This window comes from Gopherus flavomarginatus, chromosome 2, assembly GCF_025201925.1.
Source record: "Gopherus flavomarginatus isolate rGopFla2 chromosome 2, rGopFla2.mat.asm, whole genome shotgun sequence".
NCBI classification, from domain to species: Eukaryota; Metazoa; Chordata; order Testudines; family Testudinidae; genus Gopherus; species Gopherus flavomarginatus.
In genome coordinates this window covers 67,386,142-67,406,415 of record NC_066618.1, presented here as the reverse complement: position 1 = coordinate 67,406,415, position 20,274 = coordinate 67,386,142, and the positions used below count along the sequence as shown (strand labels likewise).

The 20,274-nt window shown below is 42.1% G+C and overlaps 1 protein-coding gene across 2 annotated transcripts in view; it reads right to left on the bottom strand.

Moving 5' to 3' along the window:
• Positions 1 to 248: 248 nt before the first annotated feature.
• WIPF3 (WAS/WASL interacting protein family member 3) overlaps positions 249 to 20,274 on the bottom strand; it is a 37,605-nt gene continuing 17,579 nt past the window's right edge. Inside the window, exons 1-7 of one of the 2 annotated variants that reach the window (XM_050938676.1) lie at positions 18,236 to 18,586; positions 14,933 to 15,065; positions 13,517 to 13,645; positions 7,706 to 8,434; positions 5,703 to 5,858; positions 4,624 to 4,725; positions 249 to 3,669 (exon numbers count right to left, since the gene is read on the bottom strand). In XM_050938676.1, the coding sequence (XP_050794633.1) occupies positions 3,629 to 3,669; positions 4,624 to 4,725; positions 5,703 to 5,858; positions 7,706 to 8,434; positions 13,517 to 13,645; positions 14,933 to 15,065; positions 18,236 to 18,256 (1,311 nt within the window). In that variant the 5' untranslated portion in view covers positions 18,257 to 18,586 and the 3' untranslated portion in view covers positions 249 to 3,628. Of the gene's footprint in view, positions 3,670 to 4,623; positions 4,726 to 5,702; positions 5,859 to 7,705; positions 8,435 to 13,516; positions 13,646 to 14,932; positions 15,066 to 18,235; positions 18,587 to 20,274 lie in introns of those variants that run through there. The other variant, XM_050938675.1, reaches the window with a different exon arrangement.

Below are 20,274 nucleotides of genomic sequence, written 5' to 3'. Positions count from 1 at the left end.
AAAAAGCCCCTGGCCATGTTTGAGAAACACTGACCTAGGGTGCTGGGTTTTGTGAAACCTGTTAACTGATGTGCCTCTCTTTCCACATTCATTATATAGGGAGCTGAGGCACCTGATCTAGGCCCTTAAAGCTGAGGCATGGTTTAGAGAAGTACCACCACTCACTCATCTTAGTGAAACAGTATTAAGCCATCTCCATTTAACGCACATAAGGTAAAGTACAAAGGAGGAACTAATCTACCAAGAGACACTTTAATAAATATATTTTTTTAAATCCTTATAAAATATTTGTTACACAGTATTACAGGTTCCAGTACAGATGAGAATAGGCAAGAGGTCATACTCTACATTTGCTTTTAATGCACAATGACTACAATACTGTAGCAGAATACTGTTCCTGAATAGCCTCGTATTAGACCTTCTGTAAGAAAAGTTGCAATGCCCATGTTGATGCCTACCTAAATTTGACTTTATTACATTTTACTGTAATTACAATACTGGTGACAGCATTTATTTTTCAATATGTCATACACACAGGCAAACTATTTATTAAGGGATCAGTACAAGCAAGAAAAAAAAGCCAGGAGGGGGTTACGTTTTAGAAGCCCTATGGTGCTGCTGCATTCTACAGCTGGAAAAGCTTTTCTTCCAGGAGATAATTCAATGGCTCCAGAACCTCCCTCTGTACCTCCTCTGTCCAATCAGACTCAGGGCCAGATTCACTGCTGTGGTCTGCGGCTCCACCAATGCAAAGTAGCTCTCAAACTGCCAGAGTTCACTGACGAATCTGATCCCAAACCCTTCACAGGGGTAGTATATTAAGCATATATAGGTAACTGCAGCCCACTTATCCATCCGTGAATGATTCCACACACAGTTACCTTCTTTTTTGTTGACCAGGCAGGTGCCATGTGAACTTCCCCACCCCCAACTGTCCACAGCTGAGTTGCTGGGATCTTATTTACCTGATGTCCTTAAAGTCCAGCTAGTTGCAAGAGCATGACCACTTCTGCCTTCCTTAGTATTTACGTGGTGGTGACAAGGCTACTAGCTAACTTTGCAGAGAAAGGCACTATCCAGAGATAGACAGCAAAAGGGCAGAACTACAGTCCTAAACTGGATTTAACATACCTGCTATATTTGCAAGTTGAGATGCTGCAGAGTTTATGCAAATAAGGCTTTAATTTCATATGCATATTTGAATAGTTATAACTCCCATCAGTTTTCCCCAGCCCCCACCATCAAATCTAGCCATTCTCCTAAAATCTACCCTGCTCTGGTTCCACATCTGAGTTTCCTCCATTGGAGATCACTACCACCTCTGCTAACCTAGGGAGGGGCCCAGGTTCTCTGTACTGAGAAGTGGAAGCCAGAATCTTGATCCTTTTCTAGCCAACCGGGGAGAGTTTCCTACCTCCCTCCTCCTCCGATCTACAGCCTGCTGCTCCCCCTCCTGGCTACTGCTTGCAGAATCAGTTCTGTTCAGCCCCCCCTGGAAAGAGGAGGATTAATGAGAAGGTGCCTGCCAGAGTGCAGAACCTCTGGAATGATTTCAGGCACCCCCATACTCCTGGGCTCCTGAAAAACAAGAGATTAAGGCCACTTTGTGGAAACTCAGGACTAAGGTCCTGAAATTGAGAGTCTCCAAAGGAAACACATGTGAATTAAAAGACTGACAGAAGCACCCTTAACCTGACCATTTTAATTGTATAACTTTAAGCCAATCAGAGACAAGCCAACCTATGGGTGCACCTACAAGGAAAAGTCTGATTTCCAGTGAGGTAATTAAGGTATCCTGTCAGCCATGGCAACTGGCAGAAGGGGGAGGAGAGTTTTTGGTGCCTGTGGCAAACTGAGGTACAGTATCTTGCGAATCAATCTGCAGTTCCAGACTGCACCCCTTCATGGCTCGCATTTAGTATTTGGGTGAAAAGAGCTGCATGGAGCATATAAATAAAGGAGGACTTCTGGCAATTGTTTCCAGAGACGTTCAAAAGAGATTGGTGAGAATGAACAATACTAGTTGTCTTCTTTCTAGTATTTAGCTATTAAAAGCTTCTTTAGCTAACTGGACAGGGGCATGTTGGGGGTAATGTGGGGGTGGGGAGAGAGAGGATGAATGTCTAGAAAGCCTGTCAAACAAGTGGCAGGTGGGTTCCTGGCTAGCAGCAGCAATATTTAAAGAGAAAATCTGTACTGTACAAAAGGGTCACATTTTAGAGACATGATGGTCCAGCTGTGCCCTTAAACTAACACTTATTGGCAAGTATCAGAGGGGTAGCCATGTTAGTCTGGATCTGTAAAAGCAGCAAAGAATCCTGTGGCACCTTATAGACTAACAGACATTTTGGAGCATGAGCTTTCATGGGTGAATACCCACTTCGTCAGATGCATGTTATTGGTATTGTTCATTCTCACCAATCACCCACGAAAGCTCATGCTCCAAAACGTCTGTTAGTCTATAAGGTGCCACAGGATTCTTTGCTACTTATTGGCAAATGCATTCATCCCAGTTTTGCTTTCTGATCTCAGGAGAAGCACTTTGGAAAAGCCAATGCATGGCAATCAGGGCCGGCTCTAGCCATTTTGCTGCTCCAAGCACGGCGGCACACCGTGGGGGGCACTCTGCCACTCGCCTGGTCCCGCGGCTCCGGTGGACCTCCCACAGGCGTGCCTGAAGATGCTCCAGCGGAGCCGTGGGACCAGCGGACCCTCCGCAGGCATGCCTGCGGGAGGTCCACCGGAGCCACCTGCCGCCCTCCCAGCAACCAGCAGAGCACCCCCCTGCAGCATGCCGCCCCAAGCACGCGCTTGCCACGCTGGGGCCTGGAGCTGGCCCTGATGGCAATGCTGTTAGGCAGTCCAGCCCAGGCAGTCATGTTCTAGCTCATTCCCTTCTGACGGGCACACCCACTAGCAAATCTGAGATAGAATAGCATACTGTGTGCAGTGGTGTCCGCAGAACCTTTCTCCTGCCTATAGATATGTTTGACCAATAAATCCCTGTAATTATGGACCTGTATGTGGCAGTAATGAAGGAGAGGCCATTTTGCAGCAGTGTGGTGGGTAGATAGGAAACAGGTAGCAAAGTAACTTACAATGAGATTACAGAGTCATGCCAATAACCATACAATATATAGTATCTTATTTTCAGATAATTAATTGAAAACTCCTGTAAATATAATTAGAGCTCTCTGGGGGGAATACTAAAAATATTTAAAAGGTGACAAAGAAAAATATCGGAGTGTATTTAATGCATGGAATACTGTTTGAGATGATCTCTTGATGATCTGAATGAGAATTACATAGTGAACACTACTAAAGAATTTAAATCTCATGGTGCTTGGTTTTAAAAATTCCTGAAGTAAAGTATCCAACAATAATTTAAAAGCCTGTGCCAGCGCTCTCCTCTATTGCCATATGATGACTAGGCTAGTTCAGAGAATACATAATTAAAGTATTTCTTTTCCAGTTTTAAAAATATCAAATCAGGTCCAACACTGCATCATTTGATTGTTAAAATACAATCTCTACTCATTTAACAAAACCTCCTCTGTTTCATACATTATCTTGTTATCTTCACTCCTCCTGTGTAGTGCTGCACCAGAGGTCTGTTAGAGGGATCTTCTCATCTCACATGTGTTCTTAGTGGAGGATTTTTAGGGGTATCTGTAAGATACATAGGATACCATCAATTACATTATGTCTGTTGTTTCTGTATATGCTTACAGTACTTCAAAGAATGGCCCTGCATAAAAACTTCTCCTTCCTTAGAGGTTTTTAAGGTCAGGCTTGTCAAAGCCCTGGCTGGGATGATTTAGTCGGGGACTGGTCCTGATTAGAGCAGGGGGTTGGATTACCTCCTGAGGTCCCTTCCAATCCTGATATTCTATGGGAACAGCCTAAGAAAAGTAGTGTGAGGATGAAAATTTGGGGGGGAGGGAGTTGTCTAACATAATACAGAACACATGGGATCTATACAAATAGTAACCTGTATGGTTAGAACAGGAACTTGTGTGATTTTATTCATCTATTTATAAATGCCCATTTTCAAAACTGAGTGGGTGACGTGCTCCCAAAACACAGTGATATGATTTTCAAAGGCTGAGCATCTGTATCTCCCAGCGTATTGGTGCTTCTGAGAATCTGACATTCTTATTTAGGTGCCAAAATACAGAGTTAGGATACAACTTCAAGCACTCAGGTTTGAAAACTTGGAACTGTCTTTTATATTTGAATATAGTGATTACAGGTTCAGTATTAAACCACAATTCATTTCTGATCTCACCAGTTTATGAACACATTAAGGTTGGGTCAAGACTATGCTAAGTCTGCTTATGTAACATTATTTTTAACGTTAAGAGCTTCCTACTTGAAGAATGTAATGAATACAATGAAACTGGTGGCATGTCAGCCATGTTTGGTCTTTTTCTAGGAACACTTTATAATGAATCCCAAAGATACAACAATCATGATATACTTTCAGTGTATCCTAATAACTCAATCATAATTTCACACTAAATTGTTGCCCAGTGTTTGTTTATATTCACATCAACATTTTTAACAATGTTGAAAAAACAGCATTAATCCTGTCATGCATGTACAAGATTCTTCTACACCTACCTCTAGGTTCCTTGCTGGGATAAATTCTCTGAAATGGCTTGAATTCATCAGGAGGGGGGAATTCTTCCACAGAATGGAAAGTAAACTTAGACTCAAAGTCATCTAGAAAATTTAAAAAAAAAAAAAGTCTATCAGGAAAATAAACTCTAGCTACCCTTAACAAAGCTGGATTATCACTGGAAGAAAATTGCTGATCCAGTTAACTATTATAGTTGAAGTGCCTGACTGATACCCCAGTGACATTTACAGTGGTTCATACTGTGGAAAAACTCCATCTTAAGCGGAATTATCTGGTTAATCACCCTTTTTCATTCACAACTGCACCATTCCAATACTAATCATATAACATGCCTGTGGCAACCACAGCAATTTTTTACAATGATGTTAGGACCAGGGCTGTCCCTAAGGGAGTGCAGGGCCTGGGGCAGAAGTGATGAATCTGTCACTTCCGGGACAAACCCATCGTGTCCAGAACCGACCACACTGGCCAACTGCACCAGCCCGTAGGGCCCCCCAAAGTGTGCAGCCTGCAGCAGTCGCCCTAATTCACCCTACCCAAGGGATGGCTCTGGCTAGGACAGTATTTGATGTATTCTCACCTGGCTTTAGAGTACTGAAGCAGCTAGAAACAAAGATAAAACAAACAGCCAACTCACCAAACCACAAAAATGTGCCCCTGGGAACCTCTGTCCTATAGAATTTAACGGGGATGGAACCACTAGGGTTCTGTAGATATTACTCTAAAACCCAATATAATTTAACAGAAAGTTATTACTTTTGTATAGCATTTTGCACTGTCCTGCAGAATTTTACAACAGCTGTCTACTTTTCTATTCTCTCAGTCCAAAAACCTAATGAAAAGTTATAACTTTATTGTTGTATAAGGCTCTTCTACAGGGGAACACTACAGAGCATCTCTCAAGATCTCTCTGCTTTTTCACAGTAGACTTTGTGCATACTGGACTTTCACAATCACTGTAAGATTTGTGAGAAGGGATTTTGGTAGTATGTATACTTATCAGGCTTTTGTGTTGAAATCTTTCAAGTACAGCAAAGAAGATTAATTTAGAAAATACTACCAATGATGTGCATGTTTCCATTTCTGTGCTGTGGATAGGGCTCATGTGCAGCTGGCCATGATGAAACTTGGGTATATGGACACTTGTTCGTAAGCTCAGTTGATGGTGATCTTGCTGGAGGCAGCGGAGGCGGAATTAACTTCCCAGTGTTGCTTACTTAAAAAGAAGCAAACCGCACATAAAGATACAGTAATGGATGCATGAGTTCTTAAGACATTCCTTTGAAAAATGAACTGATTGGACCTTAGACCCGAGACAATGTTTTGTTCAAAGCCAAATGGCACCATGGCAGTAGGTTATTTTATAGCTCCCACATTCCAAGCATTACTGCTGGAGTTATTCCATCTATTCTATACTCATCACTATCTCTGAATACCTGACCTATTACATTTAAAGGGTGTTTTCCTTAGCTTTAAAAAAATAGTCAATTAATTGCTCTCTCTACCCATTGCTGCCAATATGTAAAGTTCAAACCATATCCTTTAGCTGGTTTTTATTATGGGGAGCTGCATATTTCTCAATCTCACAAACCCAATTTCCTATTTTTTCCTACTAGCACTTCTGGTCTACAAGTAGCTGGATTTCCAGATGCCGTCTGCCCCTCTCCACCTGTATCCTCTCTAGGTCTGCCTGTAGATCTGTCCCCGATCCCTGTTGCAATGATGGATTTGGTCTGGATGGAGCATGGAGGCTCTTTCTATCAACCTCTTCCCTGTTTCTCTCCAAGGAGTTGGCTCTAAGATTTTTCCTGCCTGCTGGACTCTGTCAGTGGGCTGGATTTTCTTTGTGAACCTGACCCATCACTCCTCTTTCTCATCAGAATATAGCAAGTTCATTAGCTTTGCCTTTGTCTACTCTTCAGTGTTGAGCTGCCTTTCTCTACATAGTTCAACCAGCTGTCTTCTCTTCAGTTGTTCATGACTCATTTTCCTCTTTCTTTTCACTGTTCCTTTCCTGTAAAGACTATGCAACATTTCTCTGTGCTTTGCCCTTCTATGCTTCTTTCACTGCCATTGGCACTTACAGAAATTCACACAGTCATAGATCTCACACACACTGCCACCCTATATGTCACAGTTTCAGGGTAATTGCTCCTCTATTCCCCCTCCATGATCCACAAAGGGCACCCGCTTTAGGGTTCTGGTTCTCTGATGTCACCTCTCTAGAGCAGAAACCTGCCTCTCACTCTGCTGACCAGGGATTTTAAGGCTTCACAGCTCCCGGCTTTACACTGTGATATCTTCAGCAAGCCAGACAGCTACAAAAGGCCAGTGCCTGTGCTTTGCTTTTTCTCATAGGGTCATGACTAGAGTATTTTCCACTGTTATAAGCAATCGCATTTATTCTTAAGGTAAAAGCATTACAGAGAAAACATTAAAACAATAAAAGAACTTACATGCATGCTAAAAAGCCTACCACAGATCACTCCAAACTAGGGCCCTGGTAGGTTTTATTCCTTTGAAACCAACAACTAGGTTTTCCCCATGGTTACAAGCTCATCTATCTTATATCAAGAACCCAGTCTGGGCAGATCAGCCTTTTAAAAAATAAATAAATAAAGCTTGGGCCCTTTGATCTTGGCCTTCTGTAACAGGCAGTCAGCAGACAATGACCCTCTCCCTAAGGGCATAGCTTCAAAAAGCTGGGTTTTTGCATAACTGGAATTTGAATTAATCTCTCCCTTGGGATTCCCCAGGAAATCCACTTAATACTTATTATCCCAAAGTTGGTTCCAACCTGCTGCACTGCTCAGCTCTCAGGAAGAGAAAACCAAGCACAGACTAGTTTTCTCAGCAGTGTGGCAGACAGACCCACAGCAGGGGCAATTGCTCTCACTGGGAACTCAGTGATCTATGCTCCCAAGTTCAGAGATCCTGTCTACACTTGCAGGCTAGATCCTGCGGCTCCAGACATCCTGTCTTCTCCTGCCACTGTAGCTCCCAGACTAGGGCTGTATTTTTCTGTAGTCTTGTGTAGTTTGAAAACTCATTTTCAAAACTTACCTGCACCTCTGCCTTGTCTCTTTTTCTGCACTGCTGAAGCTGGCTGAGAGAAGGGTGGGGCAGGAGGAAGAGGCACGGACTGAATACCAGGTTTTTGGAAGAGCAAGTGTGGAGATTTGGGGGGCAGTGCGGGTGGAATGTCTTGGCTGTTCACAGCACTGTTAAAGGTAGGGGAGGGTGGCAGCGGCAAGGATCCCCTGGGTGAAGAAGTAGGAGGCAGTGGTGGTGGAGGCGGGGGAGGAGTTGGAGGTGGATAATCCCTCAAATCAGGGTGCAGGAGAGAAGTACTAGTAAAGTCAGTTGTTCTGACTGGCAATCCACAAGGTGGTGCCAGGGGCAGGGGAGGAGGCGGCAGGTACAAAGCTGTTGCTTGAACCTTGGCAGGCTTGTCACTCTGAGGAGGAGGAGGAGGAGGAAGAGGTGGTGGTGGTGGAGCCACCAAATTCAGGGGTGACACTTTTGCAGGTTTTTCCAGAGGAGAGGGAAGAGGTGGAGGAGGTGGGAAAACAAGGGAAGGTTTGCTAGAAACTGGTGGAGGTGGGGGAGGGGCAAGCATGCAGGGCCGAGCTGGTCCTGCTCGTGGCCCACTGGATAGCTCCGATGGGTGTGCTGCTCTTGGACAATCAGGCAGACTTGAAACATGACTGCTTGCTTTGGCATTGCTGTTCAATGGGGCTGGAGACTTTGGAGGAGGCACTCGTACTCCAGGCAGCTGCCCAGCCTTGCTAGCTGGAAAACAAAACCACAAGCCTCAAGGCAGATCATTAAAGACCACCAGGTAAGCATGGTTTCAAATCGTCAGATAAAAATAGTGCACAAAAGGAGCTGGTCCTATTTGCCCAATAAAACTTTTACTAAAACACTGCAAGGGATTCGACACTCCTCCACCACGCAGGTGCCGTAAATAGTATTTCTGCAATGGATAATCTCTAACTTAAGGGGGTTGAGAAGGCGGTGTATTCCAGGGGATTGGACTGAGACTCAGGAGACCTCTGCCACTGGCCTGCTAGGTGACCGTGGGCAAGTCACTTCATTTCTTTGACTCAGTTTTCCCATGAAACAGGAAGTGTGCCCATTCTCTGTAGGGAAGTGGGCTTCTGTGCAACCAATCTGTTTGAAGACTTACCTTTCTGCAGCCCACAGAGTTAGATTAAAGGTATTTTATTTAGCAGTAATGCAAGAAACCTACAGCCTGTAAGACATTAATTTAAGCAGCTAGCATAAGGCTTTGAGGCATCTGAGATTTATCATAAGTGAGTTGCCTAACAGCGACCCTAATCTATTGGGGAACCAGCACTGGGCTATATAGGGGATTTTGCTAAAAGCTTGTATAAAATGACACAAGTAACTACAGGAAATCAAACTGATACCACCTTTGGATATTTTAGGACTGAAACATCTGCAAATGCATAACCATGAACTTGCCAGCAACAAACTGATGTATAGGATAATAAGTTGGGATCATTAATATACTAACCCATAGAATAAAAACATGCACACATTATTAGGGCAAGGAAGCTAGTTATGGACAAAGGAGGCCAGGCATTAATATGATAATTCATTACAGCCAACAGACCCTATAATAGGCCAAACCACCACGTACGCCTCGAGATCTTGACTACCGAACTCGCTTGGTATGCCAGAGGCAGGGTGGGACCCTTGTGGATCACCACTAGGTCTCCATGAGAAATATGACTGTATGTGCAAAGGACATCAGCCTGATTTTACACTGTAGCTACCATCTCATTTGGTTTGGAACATATGTTTTTTTACTAATTGTGCTAATAAAAGTATTGAAAGCTTTGCTCTGCCCTCAGTGCAAGTGTCGCCATTGGGCACGTCGGGGTTCCCAGACACTGAACTTAATCTGAATTCTGTTCCACCTGATTCTGGGACTAGAACCTTTTGAACCTCAGAAGTTTAACCAGTGACTAGCTGGAAACTCTTAACAGTCAATATAATCAATAACCACTCAATAAATCCGGTAACACTTTCCCATGCTGTGGAAAGCCCTGAGGACAAAGCCATCCAGCCTGTTAGTGCTAGCTGGAGAGAAGGCTTCTGATTCCCCTTGGTCTCTGTGGCTAGAGTACTACCATGGTATTATGTCTAATACCACCATGGTAGTACTAAAAGAGGAATGAAAAGCAGGGCCCTTCTCATGGTGCTTGGCTCTAGGGCATTTAAATGAAATTTCAGCCACCTAGGAGCAAGGCCATTTCTCTCAAACCAACCTGTGCCTCCAAACCAGTCACCTCTGTCAATGCTGTGGCCCGCTGCAGATTGGACTTTGATAGCCCCCCTTTCATGAATCCCAGAGCCACTATGAAGGGAGACCTCACCTTACTTCTCACGACCTCTATGCCTTGAGATCAGTGGGGTCCAGCTAATAAGAGAAATAGCTGTGGAGACCATGACTGCTGCGGAAAGTGGTTGAGAGGCTTGCAATGAAATAGAGAGACCACGCCCCCCCCCCCCCCCCCCAAATAACCAGGCTGGGTTGCAAGGCTTTGGTACAGGAGACACTTGTTCATTTTCCTCTTAACATTCTCCAGTTTATCAGCCATTTTAGTACTCCCTTATGTGAGAGCTTGACAAACCTGAGGGGAAAAACTACTCTAGGGAAAATTCTGGAGGTCGTAAGTGATAGCTCATGATACAGGCTTTCCATTCTGCACAAGGCAGAAAGAGATGAAAAGACAGACAAGTGCCTTAAGAACAGCATGTGGGTTGGTACCCAATACAGCACACGGTTTTAAAAATTGCTCATGCCTGCTCCTGTCTGGCATAAGCCCTCGAGACTGACTTGGTCCACTCAGAAAGTTGCTTTTTTAGAGTATTTCACTTAGTCTGCCTTTTACAATGGCCAATTAAAAAATGCAGGTGTTATTCCAATTCTCCTTTCTCAGCTTCTGATGGCAGGTGATGCACATCATGATTTTTTAACTCTGACTGGGAGGCCCCAGATTCATCAGTTTGCAAATCTGGCTGCAGAGCTAATGTTATAAACCAAATTCTCAAAACCAACAACTCTGGTACAATACCTTCCTCTGTGTGCTGATTCAGCTCTGTCCCAAACTTCAATCATACTGGGAAAATCCTTCTTCATCAGTGGATGGGGAAGACACAATAGGCCACAGAAATAGTGTGGTTCCAATGCGGCAAATGTGCACACTTCACTTCCTGCACAGTGTGCAGATGTGCTCTGTGGGGATCTTTCCATCCCATGGATTTTTGGGGTGGGCCATAACAAAAAGGTTGGCTCTATAACTTTGTGGCTATTTCAGCCACATACACCAGGGCTACGTGGACACAGCAGGCACACAGGATGCCGAGTGTCGGAGCCCACCTTAGTTCTGAAAGAGCAACTCCACCATTTTGGCAACCACAGCAGCCTACAGTGATTAGGAAGCAGTTCTATGACAAGCCCATTTACTGTTTCAGAAGGTCCAACTATCAAGCAAGCATTTATTTTCTATTGATAAAGGCAATATATTTGAATCCATAGCTCCCCTAAACTTACACACACAGCCCCGGAGCGAGAAGATCAGTTTCAATTCTAATTAACCATCCCAGGACATTTTCACTTAATTGAGTGATTAGTTTATTGACACATTTTCAAGAAATTCAACTAATATTTTCCACAGAGCTTCATGTTACTAACACAATGCATCCAGACTGTGCATTACTAACACAGTGCATCCAGAATGTGTTACTGATCCTGGTCCAGCATATTGCAAAACTATCAGAGGAAATGAAATAAAATTAATGTTTTCATGCTCAGGTTTTAATTTTAACTCCTGTCTCTAGGTCCACCTAGGAAATCTTATAAAACGCTTGTTCATTTGCATTCCTGGTTCAGAAAGGTTTGTCTCCTGACTGCCACAGGAAATTGAGACAATTTTGTGGTTTGTATTGGGGGCAGGGGAGGAATCAATTTACTAGTGGCTTAACCAATCACAGTGACAATTTCAATTCCATATCACATTAGAGAGAGAATAGAGTAAATGGAGACATGAAGCCCATTATCTGTGAAGATGACCCTTCTATAACCTATGGTGATAGCCTGATCACAACAGGGTAACCAGATCCTGAAAGCTAACTCCTCTTATACATGGAGAAACAGGTCTATATAAAAGCCACTAGAAAAGTGACTGAGGAAGTTCTGCAGGTTCTAGTTTCAATTTCTAAGAGTATGGCTATACTCGAAACTTCAAAGCGCTGCCGCAGCAGTGCTCTGAAGTGTGAGTGTGGTCGTGGCACCAGCGCTGGGAGAGAGCTCTCCCAGCGCTGCGCATACTCCACCTCCCCGTGGGGATTAGCTTGCAGCGCTGGGAGCCGCACTCCCAGCGCTGTGGCACTGTTTACACTGGCGCTTTGCAGCGCTGTAACTTGCTGCGCTCAGGGGTGTGTTTTTTCACATCCTTGAGCGAGAAAGTTGCAGCGCTGTAAAGCACCAGTGTAGCCAAGGCCTGAGTACTTGTTTTAAAAGCATTAGGTGAATAATTCAATGTACCCTAAGATACAGTGTATATGATATCTACCCTTGCAGTTATGCCAAGATTGGGATGACTAAAAGTGAACATGTTGTTGAGATCATGCAACCTTCTAGACTCATTTCTCAGCTCACTTCTAATACTGAACTCTTAGGCACCATCGAGATTAGGGCCATTTTTCAAAATTTCCCACCTTTACCAACAGCAGTTCAGCTGCATTAGTGTTAACAAGCTTGGGGTCAACTGTGCCTTAAAAGCAACTCCTCTGAGAAAGATTAGGTGAGGTGGTACATAAAACAGTGGCAGTAACAGGCTCTCTGTCTACACTATTTGTACCCCTGGAGCTAACTGGATCTCAAAAACAGTGGGAAATTTTTGGAAAATTCCTCCTTTGAAGATAGGGCCTTAGCATTCATTAACGCCCACAAATTACCAATATAATAACACAATTATAATTAAATATTTGATATAAAGACTACAAAACATTAACAAGAGCACAACTAAAGCATAACTCACACTCCTTTAGTGTTACCACTTTCAGCCTTCACACCACTTTCCCCCCTACTTTTGTTACTGTTACTGTGTCATGTCTTACTTGGGGCTTCCTTACAAACATACATTCACAGGAGTAGCCCCCACACACCCAAGCAGTTCCGTTTAAATCAGTGGGACTACACATGTGATCGGGGGTATGGAGATTTAGTTCCTTGGGCCGCAGTCCAGCACAGCACTTAAACATGCGCCTAAGTATGCAACTAGCCCCATTCAAGTCAATGTGAAAGGCCACATGCTTAAAATTAGATAGCTGCTTATGGCTGAAATATTCATAAAAAATTACTTAGATGCCCAAGTCCCATTGATTCCGGGCACTTAGTGAGATCATCAAAAGTGCCTATTGAAATAAATGGGAGCTAGGTGTACAGGCACTTTTGAAAATCCCACCAGTCTGGCCCTAAGTAATTTGCTAGATCAAGGTCTAACTTTGTAAGCTCCAGAGGGCAGGGATTTTTATTATGTGCCTCTAAAGCAATATGCACATCTGTAGCGCAGTAGATCTGAGGAACTGGATTAAAAGCATACAGTATCTAGATATTAGGCAATTTTTCTTATTGGTCTGGAGGGTTTACTATTTAGCATTTAAGGGCAGAGGCACAGACAAGGAGGATTCAGGTGTGCATAAAGGGCTGTATTAGTTTAGTGCCAAAATAAATCAAAGGTTTAAAAAACGATGACAAAAGCTATATGGAGTCTTTTTACTTCACATTACAATCTCCGTTTCATTAGTCTGTTCTTTCCTACAGAAAAGTGTCCTTACCCGTCATGTCTCTTTGGCCAACCGGTTTCAGCATGGGAAAGCCACCTGCAAACAAGCCCCCCAATGATGGCTGAGCACCACTTTTGCTGGTTGCTGGGCCACCTCCATCTCTGTTAGGTCCTCTGGGTTCTGTTACAAGGAGAGAAGGAGTTTACAGATGTGTTTTGTTGTCTACATTCAGGCTTTCCAAAGGGCTAACACCAGCAAACAGCAGCCTCCGATTTTGTTGTTTTAACATATACAGCAAGGAAAGTTACTGAGGGTGCAAAAGTGCTAACTTTACTATTTAATCAACATCTTAGAGCACAGCACCCTCTGGTGCTTCAATAATGCTAAGACATTTTAGCCTAGTATTCAGCCGTCATTTTGTGATGAGCTGTTAAACTATCATTAAAAAATTCAGATTTTAATCTTTCATACAATTCTGAAGCACAGCTGATAGTGACAGAAGTCACTTGTAATCTCTTAAGAATGCACTATTTTTGCTGGGTCCAGCTAATCTGCAAATCACTTCCCCGTGGATCAGGCTGGTATCCAGCACAGATTAAAGCTGTCATACATATATAACACTCTTTCTTTCAGTGTGAGAGATGCTGGAGAAAATTCTGGCAAATTGCCAACCGTTACTCAGAAGCCTGGAAGTGGTTTGTGTGAGAATGGAATGACCCACAGGTGTCTCTAGAACCTCTAGAACTCATTTTAAAACTATTCTTTACCTTTTAAATTTAAAATCAGTTTGCTAGGGGTAATTTAATAAAAATAATGTATTTGTAACTAAATGGAAACCTGTGCTAGGCAGACAATAAATGCTCTTGTTTCAGAGTAGCTCTGCTTCTAGGAGTTATCAGATAAATAAAGCAAAACATGGAAGGAAAAAAGATCTCCTAATTTTTCCACAGTCGACAAATTCTACTCTGAACAGTCTCATTTAGAATGTAAGCTCTTCAGGGACGAGTGTAAATTCAATTTTGACTGTGAAATGTCTACTGTAGTACACTTAGGGTGCTATAAAATGCTTAAATTATAGGTTCCAGATTTGTTATTTGAGTGGGTTCTAAATTTGGCAAATCAGGCTCTCTCCTCAGTAGTTGTGCACAGGAATGCTGCCAGCTTTTTTGGCACCCTAGGCGGCGGCAGGTCCCGCCCCCGACAGAAGCGGATGAAGATCTGGCCGCCGCGGTTGCTGCCCCCCAAATGCTAGTGCCCTAGGCGACCGCCTAGGTCACCTAATGGGTTGCGCCGGCCCTGGTTGTGCATACTAAAGTTGGCCTTAGACAAACTTAAGACCCTGACTAATTTTGCAGACCCGTAGTCATACAAGCGGTCTAACTGGCTTCTACAGGACTACTCAGGCCAAGAGTTTGGCAGGCCTGGGCCTGGGCTCCTTGTTCAGAGTTGACAAAGCTGCACACTTACTTTCAATGTGTGGTGCACTTCGGTCGTTGATTTGGGTAACTTTCCTTAAGCGAGCCCCTTGCTGAATATCTGCTAGCAATGCACTTCGACCTTTTTGATCTTCCTTTTTGAACTTTGCGGGCTCTGTACTTGCCTGTTGAAGATAACAATATTAGACAGTATGGCAACACCTGAGAAAGGAAGCACAAGAAATAAACTCTAATAGTTTATAGAGTGAAGCAAGCATCACAGGCAGTTATCTTGAAATCTTTATTACTGTGCCTTAAATTATATATTATTGGAATTAACACAACTGTCTTCAGACACACAAAAGCTAAGAAATTGCAAATTAAAGGGGGCTCCACTAGCACTGTTTAATTTCATCTGAACAAAACAAGGGACCCACATTCATTTCAGTCTGACCTCCTGGTAAATGAGCTACCAATGTTCCTAGATGTGCCAAGCACACCTGCCGCCCTCCCCCATCCTGTAATGCTAACAAGGAGGGTACATGGGTCTTTTGATTTACCTACAATGCTTTGTGAAAGGAAAATTTCATGAGCAATTTGAGAACACAATTCATTTTTTCCTGTCTTTCTCCTACCTCTTTAAAAAAGACCACTTAATCATAAGCATTGCAACCTGCAATACTGATATAATCACATTAGAGCATCTTGTGTTTAATCTTGATGATATGATAATTCAGACATTTGAACTGGGGTTTTAAGTGCCTCTGTATTAAGGGATTGCATAGATTTAAACAGTTTAAATAGATTGCTTAAAATATCATTTAGCCAAATCAATATTCTAGTGTGTTCAAGGCCTATAAGCGTAAAGACAAATAGTTGTCTTGGTATGCCCACACTAATATAAATTCTTGGGGTTTTTTTTCTTGAATATTCTTTAAAAATATGAGACTCTCCAGAATCAAAAAAAAGCATAAATCTGTTCTGATTTCTGATGTCTGGCAATTCGGCTTTTCTTCAACAGGTAAAAAAGGACAAAGTGGAGATGTCCAAAGCCAGTATATGGGTGGCACTGGCTTGTCCTAGAAGATGAGAATCTTCAACTCAGCACAAGTCCTTATAGCCAAGTCCAGAGCAAGTTATCATAGCCAAGTTATCCCTCCTAAACAGAAACACAGAAGACCCTTTACTTTATCACCCTATTACACTGCTCTACAGCCAAAATGCTTCTGAAATAAATGTAGTCCAACTTTACTAATTCTGGGTCACTGAGAACAAAAATGATGCTTAAAATTGTTGATTGGCTCTAATTTTCAAGATATGCTATTGGGTCACTATATACGACCCTTGACTTGGGAATGGCGGAGGATAAGTGAATTATAAAGGGAAGGGATCTCAATTTAAACCAGAAATGACTAAAATACATCTTTGACTCGCTCTATGAATAAATCTATGACTGGGTTTGGACAGTACTTGCTTTTTAGGCAAAACAATGAATGATGCAATCTGAAGCTGGTATTGCGTCAAACATGATATGAATTGCATCATGTTAATCCTAGAAGTCATGGATGATGCAATGATAATGAAGCTAACATCACCCTGCTGAACAAATTGCCCTATATCAGCTCTAGAAATCATACAGTGTTGTGCTCTCTTATTTGTCAGTATTTGATTTTGCAAAGGGACACATTTCTGTTTAGCCAAAGTGAGCAGAGATGCCTCGTACTTGTGTGAACAGTGCAGATAACTTCTGCTATGTTGGTGGTGAAGTGACTTTTGCATCACAAAAGCACACTATAATCACTATGGTTAAGAAAGCCTATCACCTTTATTTTGGCTGCAAAATTGGAGATCAGGACAAGAGGTGGGCCCCACACATACGCTGCAACACTTGTGCAACAAATCTTCGCCAGTGGTTGAACAGGAAAAGGAAATCTATGCCTTTTGCAGTGCCAATGATTTGGAGAGAGCCAACAGATCATACCAGCAATTGTTACTTCTGCATGGTGCCTCCTGTTGGGAAAGGTGTGTCAAAGAAGAAAAAGTGGACTGTGCATTATCCAAAAATTCCATCAGCTATACGCCCAGTACCCCACGGAGAAGGACTGCCGGTTCCTGATGCACCAGAATCATTCTCACTTGAGTCAGACGAGGAAGAGGATGAAACTTCTGGTCCTGAACCATCAATGTCACAGGACCCACATTTTCTCCCATCCTCCTCCTCTGAACCACACCTCATAACACAAGGTGAACTGAATGACCTTGTCAGGGATTTGGAACTACCCAAGAGTAAGGCAGAGCTGTTGGGCTCCAGACTACAGCAGTGGAATCTCCTGGCAGGCTATCAGGGCAAATGGAGCCCATCAATGCTTGCAAACTATTGCTGGACAGTGCAAGAGATGCTCCATTTAATGAATACAAGAGACAAGCCAAGAAGCGCCGAGTAGACACTGAATAGGACTAAACTATGTACATAATACTTTTTTGCCTTTTGTTTTATAATAAATTTTATTTATATAACCCTTTTGCTGATTTTTAAAGTGTTACATAAACAGGACAGGTGAAATATTATCATGTAAAGCAACCATAAACACATGAAAAGACCTAGGTTTACAATTTATGATTAAAACTCTACTATCTACACAATATACATAGACATAAAATGTAAAAACTTAAATATCTTAGAAACAGTAGCCAATCAGTTGTTTTAATTGTCATATTTGAATTCAGCACATCAAAATACATAATAAATATCACATTTTATCTCTGAAGCAGATGACTTCTCAAAAATTGTAGACCAGTGTTATTGCTCCACTTTTAACTTTATACTTACTCTGGCTCAAACTTCTCCCTCTCTTAAAAAATGTTATTTGAGAATTGTGAAGATGGAAAACAAGACTGAAAATGTTTAGAAGTCACTATATGATCAGAAATTTTACCCAGCTAATTTAAAATATTGATACTTGCATATTATTGCCTATTTTTATCCTCTATGCTTTAAAAAAAAAAAAATCTGGATTTGTAAATGTCCACTAGATGGCACTCTTAGGTGACAGGAATGCCTGTTACATTTCTGCCATCTGATGTAAAAACTCAGCAATAACCCTGTGACTAACACTGTGACCATATATTCTTCAATAGGGCATTGAAAAAAATATAATCATTCCTAGATAGTTCCCTAATTTACATAACAGTTGTGCTTTCCCACATGCTTTAAACAAAGTTTAAATGTACAAGCAATATATCATTCTGGTTATCAAGGCTCTGAATGGCTGACTGATATAAGCAATGTTACAGGGTACACACCAGTTGGAATTTATTTCCAGTCACTTTTTCCTTAAATATTCACAATACTTACTGTGACAAATGGACGAACCATAACTGGAGAAAATATATCTTGCCTTTATCAAAAGCTTTTCACCAGTATCTTCAAACTTCCTTCTCCCCGTTCCCACTAATAATTTAGCCGTAGCCAGTCAATTAGGACCTAAAGCCACTCGATCAAGACTGTTAGGTTTAAAATTAGATCCAACAGCTGTGTTTTTGTTCTGGGTTCATGTGTCCACATATTATACCAGCTGTCCGATCTGTCTGCCTGCTCCATTCTTGTGAGCAGATAGGGTGTTGGAATATTGTGTATTTCAGTACATAATCTGTAGCAGATTAAATTTGTCACAATGATCTCTGACACCGTGTCCCTCTAATGTAAACAACTGCTAAATTCCATTTAGAAAAGTGTGTGTGTGTGAGTGAGAGAGAGAGAGAGAGAGAGAATGTCACACTACACAAAGAGGGAATACTTCATTTTGCAAAAATAAAATATATTGTTGTAGGCTAGAACTGTAGGAATCTTCACTTCAAACACTCCCCCTCACACTCCTGTAGTTTTATAGCCTCATATTGTACATTTATATATAATCTTCATGGCCAGAGCAGTTGATGTGTCTAGTGATTGATTATGCTGTGGAGCAGCTTGATATGGATTCTCTTTTTCCATTACAAGGTCAAGACGGTCTGGGAGTAGCAGTGTTACTTGGCTGCACACCTGTGAGAACTCTCCTAGGAATCTCTTGTTTGCAGCATTGCCCACACCTACGCTGTCTGTGACATTTTAATAGTGCCAGTGAGTGCTGGTACCCTTTAGTACAAGTATCCCAATTAGGGGCAGAAATACAAATTTAAACCAGCAAGGAAACCTGCTCCAACTGATTAGCTGTAGACAAACTTTTCAAGCATCATCTCTTCAGTACTGCACAGATATCTGTTAAGGAAGCAGAATTAGCCAGGGATTCACTGTCATGTTATTTATACAGAATAAATAAAATAAATTGTGTAAGCTGGTGCAGCCAAAAGACAGAAATGAACTCTTTGTTGGGGTCAGACCTTCAATCTTAAAAATATACACAGAAGGGTCTTGAGCAGGAAGACAAATACATTTTCCGTGACACTCACAGGGGGAGGAGAGGTGCAACACAAAGGGTATCATTCTTACAAAGTGCTTCTCTGCACTAATGGGGCAACTACATTTACAGAATAGGAAATGCTTCACTCCTTCACTGAAAATCAGAAGGGAAGCAGACAAGAATGTGAAGATCGTTTGTTTTACTAAATGCCAGAGATGCCTAAGGTAACACAGAATGAAATTAAATTGGTTGGTTCTCATTTCCTTGGTAACCATCAGGTTATTTCATAGAATCATAGATTATTGCTCTATTATTTCACACAAAAGAATGTCGTGTTAAATAATTTGTTACAGAAATAGAATAAGTCACATGTGCAGTAGCCTCAGTTTAAAGAAATGCTTTATTTTCACCTCACTGAGCTTCACCATATTTTTCCCTTACATGTCATAGAATCATAGAACTGGAAGGGACCTCGAGAGGTCATCTAGTCCAGTTCCTGTACTCAAGGCAGTACTGAGTATTATCTAGACCATTCCTGATAGTCCAGCCTGCTCTTAAAAATCCCCAGTGATGGAGATTCCACAACGTCCCTAGGCAATTTATTTCAGTGCTTAACCACCCTGACAGTTAGGAAGTTTTTCCTAAAGTCCAACCTAAACCACCCTTGCTGCAATTTAATGTCCTACGATTACGCCACCTAAACTTAAGCTGGTAAGTGGAGGCCATGTTGTTTCTGCATTGACAGACACTATTCATGCTGTTATTTTAAATCCTCTTTGTTATAGATGCTTTCCTACCTACTGTACCAAGCACCCCAACATTCATATCCGCAAAATTCTTTATTGTTGGATATTATATAGGATGTAGCACATCCGATCAGATCACTGGTTCACATCTATCTACTGTGGCAGAAGCCAACAGTGAACACTTCAGATGATCCTTCCTGTGTAGATGTGATATATACTTATACTTTTGTAAGGATGTACCACTTCCT